Raw genomic sequence first — 19,899 nt, 5'->3', positions numbered from 1 at the left:
GACATTGCTGCCTTGATGGCAATCATTAATTGGAAAATGCATGCATTCTATTTATCTGTGCTATACTTGCAAAAATCATCATGGCTACATGAGTTCCTTTTGGTCTGAGCTGACACAGAGCAGTGTATTGGAGTGGATTTATTCCTAATCCTGATGTCTGAGGTTTCATCGAGGCTCTTTAATCCAAAATTCTTTTAAAATTTGATATTAACCTGGGATGGAACAGAAAACAAAAGATTTTAACATTTGCTGGAAAGCTTAAGGAATTCAGTCAAGTTCATAAAACAGGTAATCATGAAAGACAACAATGTTCTTTATGTTTTGTCTTGAAGTTCAGTCATGGTCTCTGGATTTAAAGTCCATGTGGTGCATTGATTAAGGCCCAAATTTACCCTCCAGGTGAGTGACCTAAATTATTGCATTTGGATGGTTTTATACAAAATAGAAAAACCAGGAAGGGGTCAATGTGTAAAGCGTCTCCTCTTGAAATCCTTCCTGGCTCCATTACAGGATTCTTGGAGGTGGTTGCACCAGAGTTTCATTTTTTGGGCATGCATGTATTCCTTCTCTGACCTCTGTCTTTCTTCTCTGTCCATAATCTGCAGATGTTGGCCTTTAAGTGAGTATCCTTTGTCTTTTAAATGTGAATAAACCACCAAAACTGGTCCTGACACATTGCTCGTCATGTGTTGACATGTGAAATGGCATTTTTGCTTCTCTAAGGCACATTTCTGAATATTCCTTAACTGCATTGGACTTCATAAACTACATTGCTTCCTTCTTCTTCAAGTGTGGGGTATTTGAGAGGGGCTTCTATACAGCAGAATGTTGTTTGAAATGGGCTGGAATTTGGTGCTTTGCAAGGATCCTCTTAAATTTTTAAGACACCAGTGACGTACGGAAGGAAAATGTTCTTTATCCAAGATGTCACCTAGATGACTGAGAACCTTAATCACTCTATTTATGTCCCGTACAACCAGTAGACTAAACTACTAAACTCAGAAAAGTCTATTATTGCCCAAAAAAAATCACATATTGAATGAACTGAAATGTTTAAATACATCTTTTTTTTTGTAAAATACATTAAAATAATTAATTTAATTTAATTAATTTAATATTTTGTCTTTTTATGAAGTCCCACATTTAATTAAAATATATAACTTTAAATGTGACATAACAAACGGTTTTAGAAAAGTTTAATTATTCTCCTCAAATAGTGTGAAAAATATATATTATTTAGAGCAATTTAAAAGTTACATATTAAATGAAAACTTGACAAATTGCTCTAACCTTGCGTTTAATTCACTGTTGAATGAAAGCAACGCAACTGAGAACCACCACACACAGCGGAAGTTCAGTGACCAAAACAAGCAAATTGTCTTTATATAAACTTACAAATACTTTAATAAAACACATATAAAGTGTTTCGATTCCACTTAAACTGACAATCACATAAAACCAACTGCGGATGGCTTCGTTCTCCCAGCCGAGCGCACATAGCGGGCATTCTTTCATAAACTGTCGCTCAGCATCAACGCAACGTCTCAGCCATGCATGCTGGGAAATGTAGTTTATGTGTAATGGAATTTCCCAAGATAACGGCGTAGAGGAGTGAGTGGAAATTTACCAAGTATCCCTCCCCCTGTAAAAAGCATTGCTGTGTTTTGCCTTTTGGGGAGAGTGTACGGAAGTTGATCTAACCTCATCTAACTGCGGGGCCTCTGGGCCTTATCTGTATTGCATAATACAATTTAAGACATTATAACAAACATTTATTTGGATTTTATTATGTATTTTGTATATTTTAATAAACGCATCCACTTGGCTCAGATTCATTTGACCAATTATTAAAAAATGGGATCAACAAATGGTTCTAATGAGGCAAATGAGGCATTTTACGGTCATTTCTAAATTTACCATTTCAAATCTAGGCAATGCAAATCCTACTTGGATCATTCCAAAAAACGTTTTTCATGACAACATAACTTTTCAGGGATGTGTTTATGACAAAAATGTTAACCATTATCTAAAAATTGTAAGTAAATTATTGATGAATGATTTGATATGCATAGGTCATTTGAAAACAAAAATAAACCTTTTCTGCAATGAGTGAAGTTTTAACTTAAACTGGGTTTTCTTACCGGCATGCAGGGGGAATAACTCATCTGGAAACAAAAAACAAACAAGCAAAACAATCAATTACTTATAAAGTCAAAGTCAGAATGAGAAGCGTTGGAAAGATCCAAATTGAAGCTGGCATTTCGTGGCAAATACTGTTTATTCCAAGTAACAATCATAATCTTGTTATGTGTTAGACTCCTGTAATCACTCAAAGCCAGAGTTTCTGGAAGTTTTTCTCAGGTGCAAGACATCAGAGGAAGGTCTATTATTACTGTGTCATTCCAGGACAAGACCGTGCTGTTGTTCTTTATTTATTTATATTTTATTAAAGCTTAAGACAAACGTAAATAAAAACTTCATCCAAAACAGTTTGTTTTCCATAAAAATGTAAATATTACATGGAAATGATTTTCATTCAATGAGAATGATGGTTTTTCTGATCTTTTCTTTATTTTTAAATGAAAAGTAAAACACTTCCGGTGTTTAAACCAGCCGATGGGGAGATGGGTTCAGCATCCCGCTGGAAGGTTAGTCATGAATGTTGCATCAATTTTAAGTTTAACCAAAAATAAAAAATTAAAGTTATATGAAAAAAAATTGCATCCGAAGGAACATGATTAGATTAAATCTCCGTTGACGTCGTAGTTTAGTTAGGTCTAGCTTCTTATTTTCCTGAAAGTATCCCGAATACAGTTCAACAACTTTGCCTGAAACACCTTTTACGATAATTTAACTAATTTGCATAGTTTGATATTACTAAATAATAATACAAAAACCTTTTTCTCAATAGCAAAAAAAACCTGTTACTTGAAAACGCTTTAAACAGACGTTAAATGTGTAAAAGGATTAATTAAAAAGAAAGAAAGAGCGATTCAGCGACTTTTCCGAGTGTCCTTGAATGCCACTCCTTCATTTAAAGGAGCGCGCGGCCACACACCGTGTCCTTGATCACCGCTATAATAGTCAGACTGGGTGAAGAAGATTCGAGTTTCCCGTTAATGGATTTTGCGGGTTTTTTCCACGTTAACGTAAGACGCCACAATAGTTCTAGTAGGTCACTGGAGCATCCATACTGGTCACGGGTGTTTTACACGTGTGGGGCGTGGCTCCAAACTGCTGCCTCGTAGGAGGAGGCGGAGGACGAGCATCACAGCATAAATTGGAGTCGTAGCCGACAATCCGGCTGTGCAGGTTTATTTTACAACCTCATCACTAAACTGCCGGAAACGAAAACACATCTTCTGTGTTTTTTTTTCTTCCTCTTTTTATTTTTCCCCGTCTGCCGGCGTGAGATGGCACTTTAAGTTTCCCGTCGTGATCGTGATGCCGGTGAGTAGTTTACATGCGCATTTATTTACTTCAAAAAATCAACACAATTAACCTAAATTCGCTTTGTTTGCTTGAATTGACTCTGGACCTTATTTGTATTTCCGCCATAAGTCTCAACCGGCAAGTTAAGCGTCTCACATTGCTGACGTCAGCCTTGAAAGAAACTGTTTATTTAGGAAGAAAACGCGTTTGTTTTTTGCATTTCAGGTTTTACAACATCCTTAAATGTTTAAAACAATAAAACATGTTAGACTTTAAGGCCCCCTTTAAGAAGCGCAGCTCTTGTAGTTGGATGAATGACTGAGTGGTTCTAGAAATTTCTCGCCTCCTGATTGGTGCATCAGGCTGCTGTCACTTCCTCTTTGTATTCATCACAGCAGTCTTAGGCTGTCTGTCACGTTTGACAGCTCATTGTTCTGTTTGCCACATCCAAGCCCCACAGTGCAGTAAACCGACTTCACCTGTTTCTTTTTTTGTCATTTACATTATTCACATCACTTAGAGGAGGGGAAAAAAAAGCAGCTCGCCTCTTTAAGAAGCGCAGTTCTTGTACTTTGGTGAATGACTGAGCGTTCTAGAAATTTCCCGCCTCCTGATAGGTGCATCAGGAGGCGCACACCTCTTCCCTCTCCCCCTCCCCTTTCCTTTTGTTGTTTTCATTCATCTCTCTGAGAGTGTCAACACACAGCTTTAGCTCTTGATATGTTTTGTTTTTGGCTTTGAAATCCTGATACAGACGTGCAACGGCAGGTTAATTGTTAGCTTTTCCTGGATACTCTTAATCGGAGATGGAGTATGGGATTAACAAACTTTTTTGTGTGTTTAAATAGAAAAAAGGAGTCAACCTGGTGTCCATATCACATCGATTCCTTTCAGTTTAACAACATTGAATTGTAAAAAAAAACAGTCAATCATTTCAGTTTGATAGAAATTGAGTATTATAAGGAAAAACATCAAAAAGTCTTTCAGTTATTTCCCGTCTACTTGTAGAGGAATGCAATGTCTTAGTTTCCATGCAGGAGATTCTAGAAAAAGTGAATTTCTAGACATCTAAATATTTAAAGGCTTAAACACTAAGCCAGGTTCTAATTGGTTCCAGAGCTTGGATCAACTCTTGTCTACCTGTTGGGTTGTAAAACATTCACGATCTCTGTATTAGCAGCCCTGTCTTTGTTGTAAAGCTTAACATTGCTGGACCACAGCCATTGCCTTAATTTTTAAATCAATAAAAGTGATACTTTTAGAAAATTAAACTTGTTTTACTGAAGTGTCATCAACAATGGAAAACCTTGAAGTCCCACTCTGACCATCTTTTGATCTGTTGCAAAAGTCTATACCAGTCTTCCCTGGCAAACGAGGATGCTGGTTAATTTTGTTTCAATCCTGAACTGCATTTCAAACAAGGAACATTTACTCTTTATTAAATGGGACAGCTCCTTGATCTTCTTCCACTTTGGTTGGCTGCTGGCTGTCAACGAATCCCAGACATGGAGCCATCTCATAGCCTCTAAGGAGGACATTGGTTTGATTGTAAAGATTTTCAGATATAAAGCAGTTCCTCAGAGGACACAGATAATTGAGAGCACCCTGCAACGTTGAAATAAGACGAAGGCGCTTTTGAAGACTGATTGGTATGGTTGTATTTCTGCGTGAGCTTTGGGGAATAGAAGGTTCTGTTTGGACCGTATTTCCTAAAGTCTTGCAGAACCAGGTCTTTGAAGCTCTTGATAAAAAACACATGGCTGTAATGATGAGTTGGCAAGAGGAAAACAAAGACTCCTTTGTTTTACCTGTTTGAATGCAAACAAGACATGAGTTTTTTTGTTCATTTATTTTATTTGAGCTATTCTCGAGAGGTTAAACATCCAAGTTTGATTTTCCTGTGAGAAACAAAAAACACATTCACCTTTACATTCTTGTTCATTTTTTAACATGGTTTCATCTTAAAAATAAGAGATAAAGTTGGCATTTTATGGATCTTTTTTTTTTCTAATCTTTGCATAATGTTGTTGGATAGTAAAACGACTATTTGCAGAAGTTTCTTTCCGCAGTCAGTTTAGACAGACTTAACGTGAGGGCTTTTGTATTTAAACAGATTAGGAGGATAGTTGTGGGTAAGCTAAATCTGTAAGGCACTGGAAAAATACTGGCAAACACATTAGGAAATGATCACATTGAATGCTTCTTTTCTGTATTTTTATCTCTCATAATGTTCTTATTTATTCTACATTTAGGACAAACCACCCAACTTGTTGCACAGTTTTTGAGAAAAACAGATTTTCATTGGGTTGACGGTTATTATTTAGTTTGTTTTATAATCTGAAGATACTAATTAGGTTTTTGTTGTTGCTGTTTTGCAGGGACTTTCCTTCTCGGCTTTTCTAGACCAAAGGACTGCAACAGTCTGACTGCAAGTGGATTACGACAAACCAAAGCTATCAGTTCATCCCTTTGTCTATTAATTCAATTTTTAATCATCACAACATTCCCTAGCCGTGAGCTTTAAAAACAGTTCAAAAATGGCTATTGGGATGGAAACGGCGGACATAGCAGTGGTAGCCCTATACTTTGTCCTGGTGATGTTCATCGGGCTTTTTGCCATGTGGAAGGCCAATCACAGCACTGTCAGTGGCTACTTCCTGGCGGGACGCTCCATGACATGGGCAGTGATAGGTGCATCCCTCTTCGTCAGTAACATAGGCAGTGAACATTTCATCGGTCTGGCTGGATCTGGAGCAGCTAGCGGCTTTGCTGTTGCAGCCTGGGAATTCAACGCACTTTTACTACTGCAGCTGCTCGGCTGGGTGTTTATCCCCGTCTACATCCACTCAGGAGTCTTCACCATGCCCGCGTACTTGTCTAAACGCTTTGGGGGCCACAGGCTGAAAGTTTATTTTGCTTGTTTGTCTGTGCTTCTTTATATTTTTACTAAGTTGTCTGTGGATTTGTATGCTGGAGCTCTATTTATCCAGGAGTCCGTGGGGTGGAACCTGTATGTGTCTATCTTTCTCCTCATTGGGATGACTGCTCTGCTCACTGTCACCGGCGGGTTGGTGGCAGTGCTGTACACAGACGCCCTTCAGGCAGTGCTGATGATAGGAGGAGCCCTAACCCTAACCACCATCAGTCTGATCAAAGTTGGCGGACTAGAAGGAGTCAGAACTAAGTACATGCAAGCAATTCCTAATGTCACTGCCATAACAGCTGCAGGAAACTACACATACTCGCCTTCCTGTCGCATTCATCCCAAACCAGACTCACTACGCATCCTTCGTGGCCCCCTGGATGAAGACATTCCATGGCCAGGCTTCCTTCTTGGTCAGACTCCTGCTTCCATTTGGTACTGGTGTGCGGATCAAGTCATTGTTCAGAGAGTGCTGGCGGCAAAGAACATTGCTCATGCAAAGGGCGCAACACTCATGGCGGGATTCCTCAAGGTCCTGCCCGTGTTTTTGATCGTCATTCCAGGAATGATCTCCCGCATCTTGTTTGCGGATGAGATTGCGTGCATCGGGCCGGAGCACTGCATGTCCGTGTGTGGGTCAGCAGCTGGCTGCTCAAACATCGCCTACCCACGCCTGGTCATGGCAGTGATGCCCGTGGGACTCAGGGGTCTTATGATGGCAGTAATGATCGCAGCTCTGATGAGCGACCTCGATTCGATCTTCAACAGCGCCAGCACCATCTTCACGCTGGACATTTATCAGACCTTTCGTAAGAAAGCGTCCCAGCGGGAGTTGGTGATCGTGGGCCGCACGTTTGTGGTGATAATGGTGATGATCAGCGTCGCCTGGGTCCCTGTTACCATTGAGATGCAGGGTGGACAGACCTATCTCTACATTCAAGAAGTTGCTGGCTACCTCACTCCACCCATTGCTGCCCTTTTTCTGTTGGGAGTGTTCTGGAAAAGATGTAATGAGACGGGTGCCTTCTGGGGAGGCATGACGGGTTTCACACTCGGCAGCATTCGACTGATTCTAGCTTTCGTCTACCGCCAGCCTCGCTGTGACCAGCCAGATGACAGACCTTTCTTTATCACCCACATTCATTACATGTATTTTGCTGCTGGGTTGTTCTGGATTTCAGGACTGGTGGCAGTCGTAGTCAGCCTCCTCACTCCTCCACTCGATGATGAGCAGACTGTCACCACCACAATCTGGGGGCTCCGCAAGATGCAGAAGGTGCCAATGAAGAATCCAAGTGAAATCTATAAATTAGCTGAGAAAAACCATTGCAACGGCATTCCAAGTCTCCATAAGGAGATGCCTGCAGATGTCAAAAATGACAGGTTTTTGGACGGAGCTGACATCAAACTCCTAGTCCCGTCTACAGACCATGACCCAGCCACCCCCAGCACAGAAACGTCACCTGCCACCACTCCCGCCGAACATCTCGCCAACCAACAGATGGGAACCATCCGAGCAGAAGAAGGCCGTTTTGGACACAAAAATCCATTGATGCGATTACTGGACGGTTTTTGTGGAAATAACAAAGAAGTTCAGAGCTTGCAGCAGCAGAAAGTGGGGCTGGAGGCCGAAAAAAACCACATCAGAGAGATGCTGTACGAGCCCCCTATGGTCAAACTCATCCTCAACGTGGGCTTGCTACTCGTCTGCTCTTTGGGCGTCTTCATGTTTGTTTATTTCTCGCTGTAGTTGAGCACTGCACTGAACTTAGGGAAGCAGCTTTGGAAGCTGTGATGAAGGTGAAAGCCGCCTGTTATGTTCTTGACTGTTACAGTTGAAAATTGGAGAAAGTCCTTCTGTAATATTTACAGTTGTAGCTCTTAAACAAGAATCAAAGTTTATTCTCTTTAGATGAGAGAAGCTAATCTACATGCTAAAATTGTATTTCTTTAATCTGCTTTCAAAGTACTTCATGTGAATTTAATTTTTACCTTATTTACCTTTGACAGTTTTTTTTTGTATTTATAAAAAAAAATCCATTGAAGTTTTTTTTTCAAATTAACGGTAATCTTTTAGCTGTTTTTGAGCACGATCCAATTATCTCTTCTTTAAAGAGCCGAAGAGAAAACGGCTAGTTTGATATTTCATTTCTGTTTTACTGAAAACAAAATAACCAGATTTCAACTAGCCTTTTGAATGTCATACATTTTTAACTTGTTAATATAATTAACGGTTCGTCTTTTGTATTGGTTTGCAGCTTACTAAAGACAAATACGCACAAAAGGAGAACTAATACTCTTTTTGAGATTAATGTATTGTTTGGAAAAAGTGCAGGTGGTATATTTGGATTGGGTGTTGACCAAATCCCAGTCATATCTGGAGCTCCAGTGCTACTTTACAAAGTTTACTACTGTGTTTTCCTATTATTGCTGTTGGTTTTTAATCATTGTTGTGGCTGTATTCTAGAGTTTTTAACCAAAATACAGCTGTTTGTGCACTACTGTATCCTAACAAAGAAAAGCTGCAATTACCAATGCTCTTGGTTTTGTGTCCATGTCAGTTTTATGTTTTTTATTTTATGTGTTTTTTCCTCTTCATTCAAAAGTCTGTCCCGTTGGCTGTATTAAGTTCATGTTTTGAACGCATTTCAGGTCGTTTCATTCAAAGTTTGTGTTTGGTGTGTCAGTGTATCGCTTGTCTTTGGTTCTTTGAAGTGCATTTTCCTCCAACCAAATGTGTCTTAGTGTGCAATGCTATTGAGAAAGAGAGACAAAAAAGAACACAAAAGTGAAGATGTTTATTGTTTCAATTCTTTTAGTCATTTAAAACATTTGTTTTAAGCCATAAATTTGTTTAGACCTTTCTGTAAAATGCGCAGTTTACTCATGTTGAAGACTGTGTCCACATTCCAACGCCTGCAGAAAACACAAGAGGATGAAAATAAAATAAAAAAGGGTTGTGATGGTATTCAACTGAATATAATTCATCCGAATGTTAGGGGTCCATTGCCATCTGTTGCGTATAAATGATGCTCAACATCAGAGATGATAGCTGTGAAGAGCTTTAAAATGTTTTTATAGATTTTATTTTTGGAGACTGAAAATAAAGTTTTGTGGAGAAAAAATGAATGTTGTCTTTTTCTTCATATGGTCGTGCTTGAAGACTAAATCATTGTTTGTGAATATCAGTGATGTTTTCCCTTTTTTTTTTACTGAGTTTAAAGATGAGAAAAATATAAAAGGGGAAAAAAATCTCTAGTTTCATTAACCAGGATTATATAATCCACAGCAAGGCCTCATTAATCTGCTTAGAGCTCCACATGGCTTGAGGAATCGCTGGCTTCACAGCGAGCATCCTCCAGTTCAGCCTCATACATCCTGTCGCCTTTCATCGATCAAACTGCACTTGTGTGGCACTTTCCACTAGGCGAGTGGCTTATGCTATAAGAAAAATAATGAGTAAAATAAAAGAAGCACACACAGAATGAAGGAAACTGAACGTGTTTGGGATCTGTTAACGCCACAGTCAACACACTGGCAACATTTTGAGTTGCATGATCACTGCGGCTGTTTTGGTGGTGACTCATAAGCACCGATGTCCTTAAATCCCCATAGCAACAAGTGGAAATGTAGCATGCGCACTTCAGTAGAAGGAGTGTGGGCAGCAAGAATAAATCAAATTGTTAACATTTTCTGGCAGTTTTTTGGTTAATAAGTAACTTTTGTTAATAAGTAACTTTTGGAGAAATGAAATTCATGATAATCCTTCTCTGACGTGTGAACCATAGCTGCCTTTTCCCAAAATGCAGAACACACCATTCGTGTTTGTATTTGCATGATGTAGAATTGATGTATCATTTACAGACTGAAAAACAGTCATGCAGACAATTACATTGTTCTGCTTAGAATAAAATACATGGCCTGTTCTCCCTGCAGAAAAAAACTGCATGCCTCATGAAGGACTGATTGCAGGGTAAATATCAGATGATGCTGCAGCATTTCTGATCTTTTGTATGACTACAAAAATAAGAGCAGCTGCTTTAGAAAATCACCACAACCAAAAATATTCCCACAGCAAAATGACTGAAAAATACAGCAAAATATCATCTGAGAGGTAAAATTTTGACCTTTTACCCCCGGCAAAAAGGTTTCCCTATTTATTAACAAAAACAATGAATATACAATAGGACATTATAGCATTTAGACAGTTTTTTTTTTAAATAACGAGAGTCTGTTATGTATAATAGGTACCCTCTTTATCATAAATAACAGTCACGTTTGAAAAAACTTTGAATCATAAATTTAAAAGGATAGTTTTATGATATTGTCAGTCTTCTGGAGAGTCGGAAGATTGGTTTTCTCGCCTGTGCTCATGAGTTTTCCTCACAAGGGAAAGTGCAGAGGTACTTTTGAACAGGCTCCCCCCTCTCTTTGAAAGTTTCCTGAATGAGTGTAATGATCCAGGAGTAATCAGGAAGTATTGTTTTGCATTTAAATATGGTGAAATGCAAAAAAAAAGGAGGTTCAGTGTGTCCGGTCAAGGACAAAACATCAGCAACCTTACTGCTAATAGATTTAAAAAACCCACAAAGTAGGTTGTAGGAAGTTGTTACTACTTCCTAATACAAGTGAAATGATCATCTGCAGCTTTGTGGACCTCTATGTTGCAGATGGTTTCTTAGTTTTTTGCTCTGGAGCATTTAAGGGTGTTTTAGTACAAGGACAATAAGAAATGACTTTATACATTAGCCTTAGGTACAGTCTTTTCAAACGCGTCTGTTAAAGTTTACCAAATGTTTTCCGAATGATGTGAATTTCAACATTCTGTAGTGAGAAAGTGGAAAGTTTTCAGTCTTTCCAAGGGTGGCTCTCCCAGGAAATGTCCTCCAAGGTCCTCCAAGGTCGCAATGCGAAGAGAGCCTTGCCAGATCATGAAAGCCTATAAATTTTAACATTAAAGTTCAGTTACAAACGTAAACTGGTAAATCTTCTTAACAGGAATGCCAGAAAAAATATTTTTTGTGTACAAATCAAAGGTATCGATGATCTGCAGGACTTCCTAAACAGTTTTGGAAAGTCCTGAAGCTCAGGGTTCTTAGGATGACATTTTGCTGTCACAAAGAGCAACTTTTACATTTTATGTAGCCCTGAAGGTTATTTCCTGCTCACCTAAACTCTGCTGTCGTCTTAACAATTGAACCTTGGTCTCTGTATAAATTAAGACTGTATATAGTTGCGAGTGAACCCTGGTGTGGTTTAGCAACAGCATTAACACTTAAAGACTATCTAAAGCAAAGGTGAACCAAAGCCAACGATTCAAAGAAAATGAAATGACAAAAAGGTTTTTAACATCGTCTTTTGGCTTTATTTCCCATAATTGAGGATGGATATTAAGAAAATGAAGATCAAACTAGCATTTCAGAGTACTATAGGGGTAGATGTGACACAGAAAATATGCTGGGCAGGCCACAAGCTCTTTGCTCTGCTCCATTCTGATGCATCTACTAGCAGACAATTAGATCCATGTGCGTCTTTGTTTTCCTCGTCTGAGCTGTAATCTGGCTCAGAACTGAATGGCTGGATTGCTCCAATGTTGCTCATCATTTGTGTTGCACCAGTAATGTCAGATTGATGGGCTCTGAGCTAGCAGGAGAGCATTTAAACAGAGAGCTCTCGGTTATGAGTGATGGGAACAGGGAGCAGGGTTGCTCTGCACTGATAGTCGCGTCCACAACTCAGAGATGAATTTCTAAAGAACCACTGCTGCTCTGCAGGAACTATGTCCTAGAAAAAGGACACACGTTTTTTGGTTTGGGCTAAAAACAACATAATTTAAAGACCACTGGAAACATGTTTACAATGCATCAAAACAGGATCTTGTCTTTAAAATCCATGCATTTTAAGCAATTAACCCTTGTGCTATCCTATGGGGTCCAGATGACCTGATCCTTACATTGACGTGTTATCCCAACCATGACAAAGGTGGATCACAAATTATTGAAGAAAAAAGGTTCAGCACACTATCTTGTGGGGTCTAGGTGACCCCACTCCCAACATTAAAGTCCCTAGGATAGTACAAGGGTTACGAAAAATCGAAAGAAGTTCTGATTTCAAAATGATTGCAAATTTACATTCTGTAGTGAGGAGATTAGCACTCTTTTTTTCCTGGTTCTTCACCGTACAGGCAGATGTTGTAACTGCACATTTTTTCTAGATTCTTTAGTCCACTCAATGGTCCAATGTGAAAAAAAAGCTATCAAAATAAAAGGTGTGAAAGTCTTTGGTGTTTGATGCCAATATAAATTTCATCTATAGGACTATCCTTGTGTGAAAGCAGACAAAAAATGACCACAGCCTTGTTTGTAAATAGGACTATAACTGGGATAACAAAGTGAACCAGATCAATAGCTGGAGCTTGGTTTGCATCGGTACAAAGACACCAACACAAGTGGAAATCACAGAAAAACTCAATTGGGTGGTGAATTTAATGATGCCACAACCCCAATTTCAGAGATTTGAACAAGCAAATATCAAAATACCCTTACAAGAGCTGAATACTGGTCAGAAGACTGCATCAAAACACCTTCAAAACAAAATGACCTTTTTTTTGGCACAGTAGTAACATGTTTATGATGTCAGTCATTTGAAAATGTCTCCTAATAGGAAAACCGTTAACAACAAGATTGTTTATGCTTTTGTGTTCTTTTATCTTCCCACATAACTGTATGACCCAAGCTCTTGAAAATATTTTACTTACTCCTCCACCAGCCTCCATTAGAGTCATGCCCAGCCTCTTTCCCAGGAGGAAACCAATGATTTTGTCCTTGTGGAAAAGTACTGGCATTCAGGCCACACTTTGTTCATTGTCTGCTCTGGACTGAAAAAAAAACCCAAGCAAGAACAATAGTCTGAGAAAAATTCTTGAAACGAATGAATGAGATGGAAGGAATCAGGCAATATTTCTGACAGTCTTTCAGTGTTTACAAAAAGGTCACAGTTTTAGTTACTCCCGCTTTAAAGCTCATTAACCTTAACTTAACCTGCTTTTATTGTGTTAACCCTTTCAGTGTTGTTATTGTAACACATGGCGGAAGATGAAAAGGTCCTGGACTGACCTCCTCACACCACCTCCTCACACCAAACCCTTCCTGTGAATCACAAGTGGTTTTGTGTCTTTGTACTTTCATTTTTTTTCCTTCCAATTCTAACCAATGTATTGGGTTTTAAATGAAATCTTGTGAACTGGTAAGGGGTTTATGATTATCACACACTAGAAAAGGACTATAACTCTTGGCCTTGGGTCCTACCTGTTTACCTTGACTTTGTTTTGGTTTTATGGGTCAGGTGTGTCCATCCCAGGCTGCAAGGGCAGAAACTAAGAAGTACTGAGTAAGCCTTTGAGGTCAGGACTAGTTTGTCCTTCCTGGGCTGTCCAGTCTGACCCAGACGTAAAAGATGTGGGCCACAACAGCCTTGATGAAAAACATGAAGGACTTCCTAGTGGTAACTTTGTACATTTTTAGGTTGGCTTTATCCACTTAAAAATAAAATCTTCAGATGATTCATTGAAAGAGTTGAGAACTTTCTTATTGCAGAAAGTCAAACTTTTTTACCTGATGATAAGAAGTACTACGAATCAATGAGTAGTACATGTCTATGTACATGTTAGTGTTTATTGAAATCACGAATGAAGGTTTTCTAAGGATAATTAAAAATCAATGAGCACTAGATTTTGTTTCTTGACAAAAAAATTCGACTTTTCTTCTGATCAGAACCGGATAATGAAAACTATTCAAAGATATAAGTAATAATTAATATAAATGAATCAAACATGACCTAAGTGTGTTTTCTTGTTTTGAACAATCGTTTTCATTATTTCTGCAACTATTTTGAGAAATCTCTGTTTTTTTGCCTGTATTGTCTAAGTAATGCTTGAAGTAAATCAAATCAAATTGGGTTTAAAATAGTGATTTGATCTTGAGGAGATGAATGTGCCAAAACAAATAAAATGAAAGGATTTCACTCCTGATACAAGTAAAAGGATTTGTAATCTATATCTAACAAGTTAAAATCGCTCACAAAATAACTCTGAAGACCATCAAGAGATCAGATGATTGCATTTGTGATCAAAAATGTTCTGTAAATTGTGAAGCTAGAAGTACTTATGTATAATATCATATTTAATTTGCCTTTCTCATGTCTGCTTAAGTTGGTAATGAAATAGCGAGATAGCCAATCACAAGTCTGGTAAAGAGCTAAAATCCTTGTGCATAAAGGAAAACAAAACCAAAGAGAAAAAATTCTGCTTTATATAGTACCGCAGTTGCAACTACTTTGCGTAAACGTACGTTAAATTAGATTTTTAATTTTTCATTTTTGGGAAAATAAATATTCAATGAACTACTTAAAGAATATTCTTCTCAAAATAACGTATAAAAACCGCTCCTGGAACTATGTTTAACGATATAATATTGTTGCCAGTTGCAGCAAAACATGTTTTTTTTGCAAGGAAAACAGTTTTTTTGCCCCAGCCTTTGTTCTCTTATCGGCGCCATCCAGACACTTTGAAGGTTAAAAAATGCGTCCATTGTTTGTTCCAATTGAAGAAGCAAGAGCGGCAGCCATGTAGGGAATGTGGTGTGACCTTTGCAATATACAGCAAACACATAGTCATTGCATTCCTGACGTTCCCCATGCAAAGACCCGACTAAACTACGGCAGCATGCCTGGGATTCTGGCAGTAATCCGTTGAGAAGGGATTCAGTGGCAAAAGGAAATATTTACCTCCTTTAGAGATAACAGCAGGAAGAATAATGTCGAGACAAAATAATGCTGATGAGACCCTTTTACTGCCTATGTAGGTCAAACTGACCAATGACAACATTTCATTGCTGCCGATGTGTAAACTGCTCCCAAAACAATAACCAATGAGCATTAGGAAAAAACAAGTCAGTTTTAAATTTCACATCATATGAGGAAAGAAATTTCTGATCCCTCTTATGAAACGATGGTTTAGCACAAGTAAATATACTAGCAGAGGTCCAAAGAGGTAAAGGAGGAACGGAAATATTTAAAACAGTCTAAAGTTTCAATCCTCCCTTTTTGCTCTTGAGTTTCCCCTGCAGGCCTGATTTTCATTCTATCAACTTCTCAATATTCAAATAACGCATAAACATTCGTCGTAGCTGGGTTTTTCTTGGATGATGAACAGAAATATAAAATGAAAGATACGAGTTGGTTTAGGGTTAGAAATGTTTATTAGTTGATCAGAAAGAGCTTATGAAAATCTCCTTTTCTTGGTTTTGATGAGCCGTTTCAATCAGCATCAGCATGTCTTTAAATTTAGATCATCTGTGTTCTTTTTTTAATCTTTTGTTGTTGTATTTTTTAATGTCACTTTTGTCTGTTGTCCTTTTTTATCCTCTGTTCAGTAAGTTTTTGTCATTTTTATGGTTTAAATTAGCAGGGAATTGCAAATTCCCTGCAATTTCCTACAATGTAGAACACTGATATTTTCTACATTGGGCTCAAACACCATTTGAAATTTCCATGAATTTGCATGGCTATCCAGAGTCCCATGGAAATACATTCACCACTGCCTGACAATACTTATAAAAGAATGATTAGAAGTTATTAGAACGTCTGAAAAGACTGTTAATTTTCAGTCTTTTGTACACAGATCTATGAAATTTAAAAAAAATCAGTCAGAAGGCTGTATGTAAGGGTTGTGGTTGCTATCTTTTGCTAAAATTCAATAATTTTTTCATTTTTTATGAAGTAAAAACTGTTTATAAATTCTTTTTTTATATTCTTGATGGTGTTCAAAACTGTGCAAAGTTTGACTTTGTTTAAAGACCCACTTTAATCATCTTCTGAGCTCGTCTAAAAAGTGTTCCCAGTGGCCTTTTAATTAATTATACTATTTTTAGCCACAAAAAAAAAACAATAGCGTAGTTTTCTGGGACATAGTTTCTGCAGTGCGGCAGGAGTTCATAAAAAAATTTGGTTCTGAGTTCTGGGCAGGACCGTTATTCTGAAGTTTCCCTTTGCTGAGAGCTCTTTGTTTACATGCTCTCCCACTAGCTTATTGGCCCTCAAAACCCCAATCCAATATTACAGACGTTGAAGCTGACCAGCCGTACAGCTTGATCCAGCTCAGACAAAGAAAACAAAGACGTAGATGGATCGATCTAGTTGTCTGCAAGTGGATGCATTGGAATGGAGCAGGGAGCCTGTGGACTGCCTGTCATGGCCTGGCAGCTACTCCCTCCTCCCCCCTCCTTTCTCTGTTGGACGCGACCAGCTGGATCCACTCACCTCATCTACACCCTCCTTCATAAGCTCCTCCTGGATCATCAGCCGGTGCCAGTTCGTTGTTCCTCCTATGGTGCATAGTCTGGTCAGCTCATGTTTTTGTCTCTAGTCTTGTAGACTCAAGCTCATGATATTTCTCGCTCTGCCACAGGACGTTAACCTTCTGGATCCTCACCTGGTCGCAGTCCTCCTACGCTGCAGTCACGCCGAACCCAAGAACCTCCAGCCAGCCGCCACGCCTCGCCTAGGTTCAAGCTTCGCCCACGCCATCTCAAGTAGCCTCCAGCCTGCGCCTCGCCACGTCTTGGTCCAAGCCTCGCTCCCGCCGCTGTGTCCCCTCAAGGAGATTCCTGTTCAAGATTCCTCCAGCCTGCTCTCGCTCACTCTTCCTGGAAGGAAGCTCTGTCAAGTTCTGGTTTAAATTAAACCATTGAAAATCTACCGTTGTGTCAGTCTCCTTCCGGGTTCCAGCATCTGGGTCATTTTTGAACTCACGTTCGAATCATGACACTGCCCAGACTATTTTCTATGTGACAAATACAATACATAATAAATAAATACAATTTTCCGTCTGCACCTGATTCACAGCAATTTCAAATAAAGACATATTCAGAAATGCAATTTTGAGCTTAATTATGTCATTCGTCATCAGAAAAATGCCACAAGAACATGTTAAAAACACCAAAAACACAATTTTCATCTTAGTGAGTCTTCAAGTTCAGGCTTTTTGGTTACCTCTATGTCTGTAAACAAGAACAAGATTACAGATTGTACTCCTTTAAAAAAATGTCTATGGCCAAAATTGTTTTAGTTGTGTTAAATTATCTCCTATTCAAGTTGTTTCAGATTTTTTTGTCTACATGGGACCAGATACTCAAATATGGAGCGATTTTGTCCAAAAAACAACATGAAATAGCAGACAGTGTTTGTAAGCATGGTGGTGGTTGGTTGATGTTGTGTTTTTTTTATATGGGTTTACAAGATTAGTTTACAAGATCAGTGCACATTAATGTGTTGTGTTATGTGTGGGTGCGAACGTGTCATTATGTGTCACCTAAAAACACAGAAGCTCAAATTTCTTTTCTGTTGAACAAACTGACTTTAAGGGGAAAATTGCTGTTATGACTGTTTCTGAAACTTTGGTGATTGTCGTTCTTCTTTTTCCTTTGGTGTAAAGCATCTAAGCTTCAGCATAAGCTTTATTTCACACAAGCAACTGCATTTGAAGTGTTGGAATTCAGGACAGATGTTTGGTTAGTCAGACGGAATTAACAGGATTTTAAAGAACAGGTACCATCTAACTGCTTCCAGAGCTTTAGCACCCAGCTGCTGATTATCATTCGCTGTGAGAAGCTCTGTGGAAGCGGATGTCACCAAGTCTGGGTGTGTGTTAACACAATTCCAGGCGGGACTGTCATCAGCAAATTCTTAGAATAGTAATTCCTGTGAAGCCTCAGGTTTTAAAACAGCTTCCATGCAACGTTTTGTTCCTGTGCCTCTAAATTTATTTCGAAAAATACATAGAGAAAACAAAAAAGGAAAATTTTATATAGATTATAAATTAAAATAAATGACATCAATTTATAGTTCCAAATGGAGTGGGAAGAAGTTAAAAGTTTTTTAATCCTACCCCTAACAATATACCTTACAGCATATCAGCACCGGCATTACATACCTTTTAATGTCATCAACATCTGCTCACATAATGATACACACACAAAGATCTACACACAAACATGTACATGTTTACAGACACACCAGATTTACCATTCGAATACTTTCCCTGTCCATAATTCTTTCCACTGGGACCTCCCAGTGAAAGAATGACCCCTGACCCCTGTCATCTTCACCAATACTAAACAACACTCACAACACAGTAACACATTCATATAAACTTGCACCTACACAAACAACAACCTGTATAACTCAATTAGAGTAATTATTCTTCTTCATAACTGTGTTTACTGAAAACTATTATCTTAAAGTACTTAAAGTAGTTTAAACTGTTGCTAAATCCTAGTACATCATTTAGACTCTTCCATAACTTAACTCCATATATTGTCATACAAAGGCTCTTTTTAGTCGTGTGTGCCTAGAGTACTCTAAAATAATTTTCTTTCCCCGAACTATAACCACCCAGTCTGTCATAAAAACATTGATTGTGAATGTTCTGGTAGTAAATTATGTCTTGCCTTGTACATCAGTTGTAGTGTTCTGTGTTCTATTTTATCCAAAAGCTTAAAATCTTCGATTTTAGAAATAACTGATTAGTGTGATGTGGATAACTTACATTATAAATAATTCTTACTGCTGTTTTTTGTAAAATGAACAACGGTTTTAAAGAGATTTTGTGTGTCCTTCCCCCAATTTCTAAACAATAGTATGGTAACACGGGAGAATTATACAGTATGTATAATGTGTTTCACTTTGGCCATGACTGAAATGCTATTTGATATTTTTGTCTGTACAGAGCTAATACGCTGTTTCCAGGAAAACTTGGAATTTGAAATGATTCACTGTTTCTAATGTCACTCCTGCTATTTTTATCTTAATTTGCTCTTTTATATTATTGTTGTCAAAAAAAAAAGTTGTTTTATTCAGATATTTTGGCTTGTTCTTCCTCAAAAAGAAACTTAATTTACTTAAGAAAACAGTTCAAGGCACTTACTACATTTATCAAGGGTCCTTTTAAAGTTTTCCTGAAGTCAAGGATCAGATTAACTGAGGAAAAACAAACTGATGATCTCCATGACGCCATGTGGGTTTCCTCAGGACAGTAGGGATAAGTGAGGCCCGTCTAGAAGACAGTAACCAAAAAAGGGATTCTTGTGTAAGCATTCAATCATGGAGGTGAAGGGGCTATGATAATTGGGATTATAGATCATGAACTTCAACACCAATTATTCTACAGTCACAGTTGATTCCATCTGTTCAACAGTTAGGTTCAGTCAAAAGTGTAAAACAAGTCATAAAACAGTGCTGTGTATAGATGAAAAAAAAAAAACTTTTCGCCTTGTATTTTGAAAATTAAAAAACCCAGATTTGGAAAAGTCAGGAAACCTTTGTCATGAACCAAAGAAGCCTTAGGGCAGGGGTGTCAAACTCATTTTTACCGAAGGCCACATCAGTATAGCAGCTGTCCTCAAAGGACCAAATGTAACTTATACATGTAACTAAATGTAACGTAAAATAAATGTAACTACTCCTTAATGTTAAATAACTCATTTATT

General features: G+C 38.3%; 1 protein-coding gene across 1 annotated transcript; it reads left to right on the top strand.

Moving 5' to 3' along the window:
* The first annotated feature begins 2,993 nt into the window (after nt 1-2,993).
* slc5a3b (solute carrier family 5 member 3b) lies at nt 2,994-9,333 on the top strand. The gene is made up of 2 exons (XM_004081962.5): nt 2,994-3,450; nt 5,811-9,333. Exon 2 carries the CDS (start codon nt 5,970-5,972, stop codon nt 8,103-8,105), a length of 2,136 nt encoding a protein of 711 aa, XP_004082010.1. The 5' UTR covers nt 2,994-3,450; nt 5,811-5,969; the 3' UTR covers nt 8,106-9,333.
* The last annotated feature ends 10,566 nt before the right edge of the window (nt 9,334-19,899 follow it).

The sequence above is a fragment of the Oryzias latipes genome, chromosome 21, assembly GCF_053564925.1.
Source record: "Oryzias latipes strain Hd-rR chromosome 21, Olatipes_Hd-rR_3.1".
NCBI classification, from domain to species: domain Eukaryota; kingdom Metazoa; phylum Chordata; class Actinopteri; order Beloniformes; family Adrianichthyidae; genus Oryzias; species Oryzias latipes.
This window is presented reverse-complemented; position numbering and strand designations above follow the sequence as displayed.

Excerpts from the sequence above, each read along its gene's own strand:
- slc5a3b (XM_004081962.5), top strand. The coding sequence starts at position 5,970 with ATGGCTATTGGGATGGAAACGGCGGACATAGCAGTGGTAGCCCTATAC.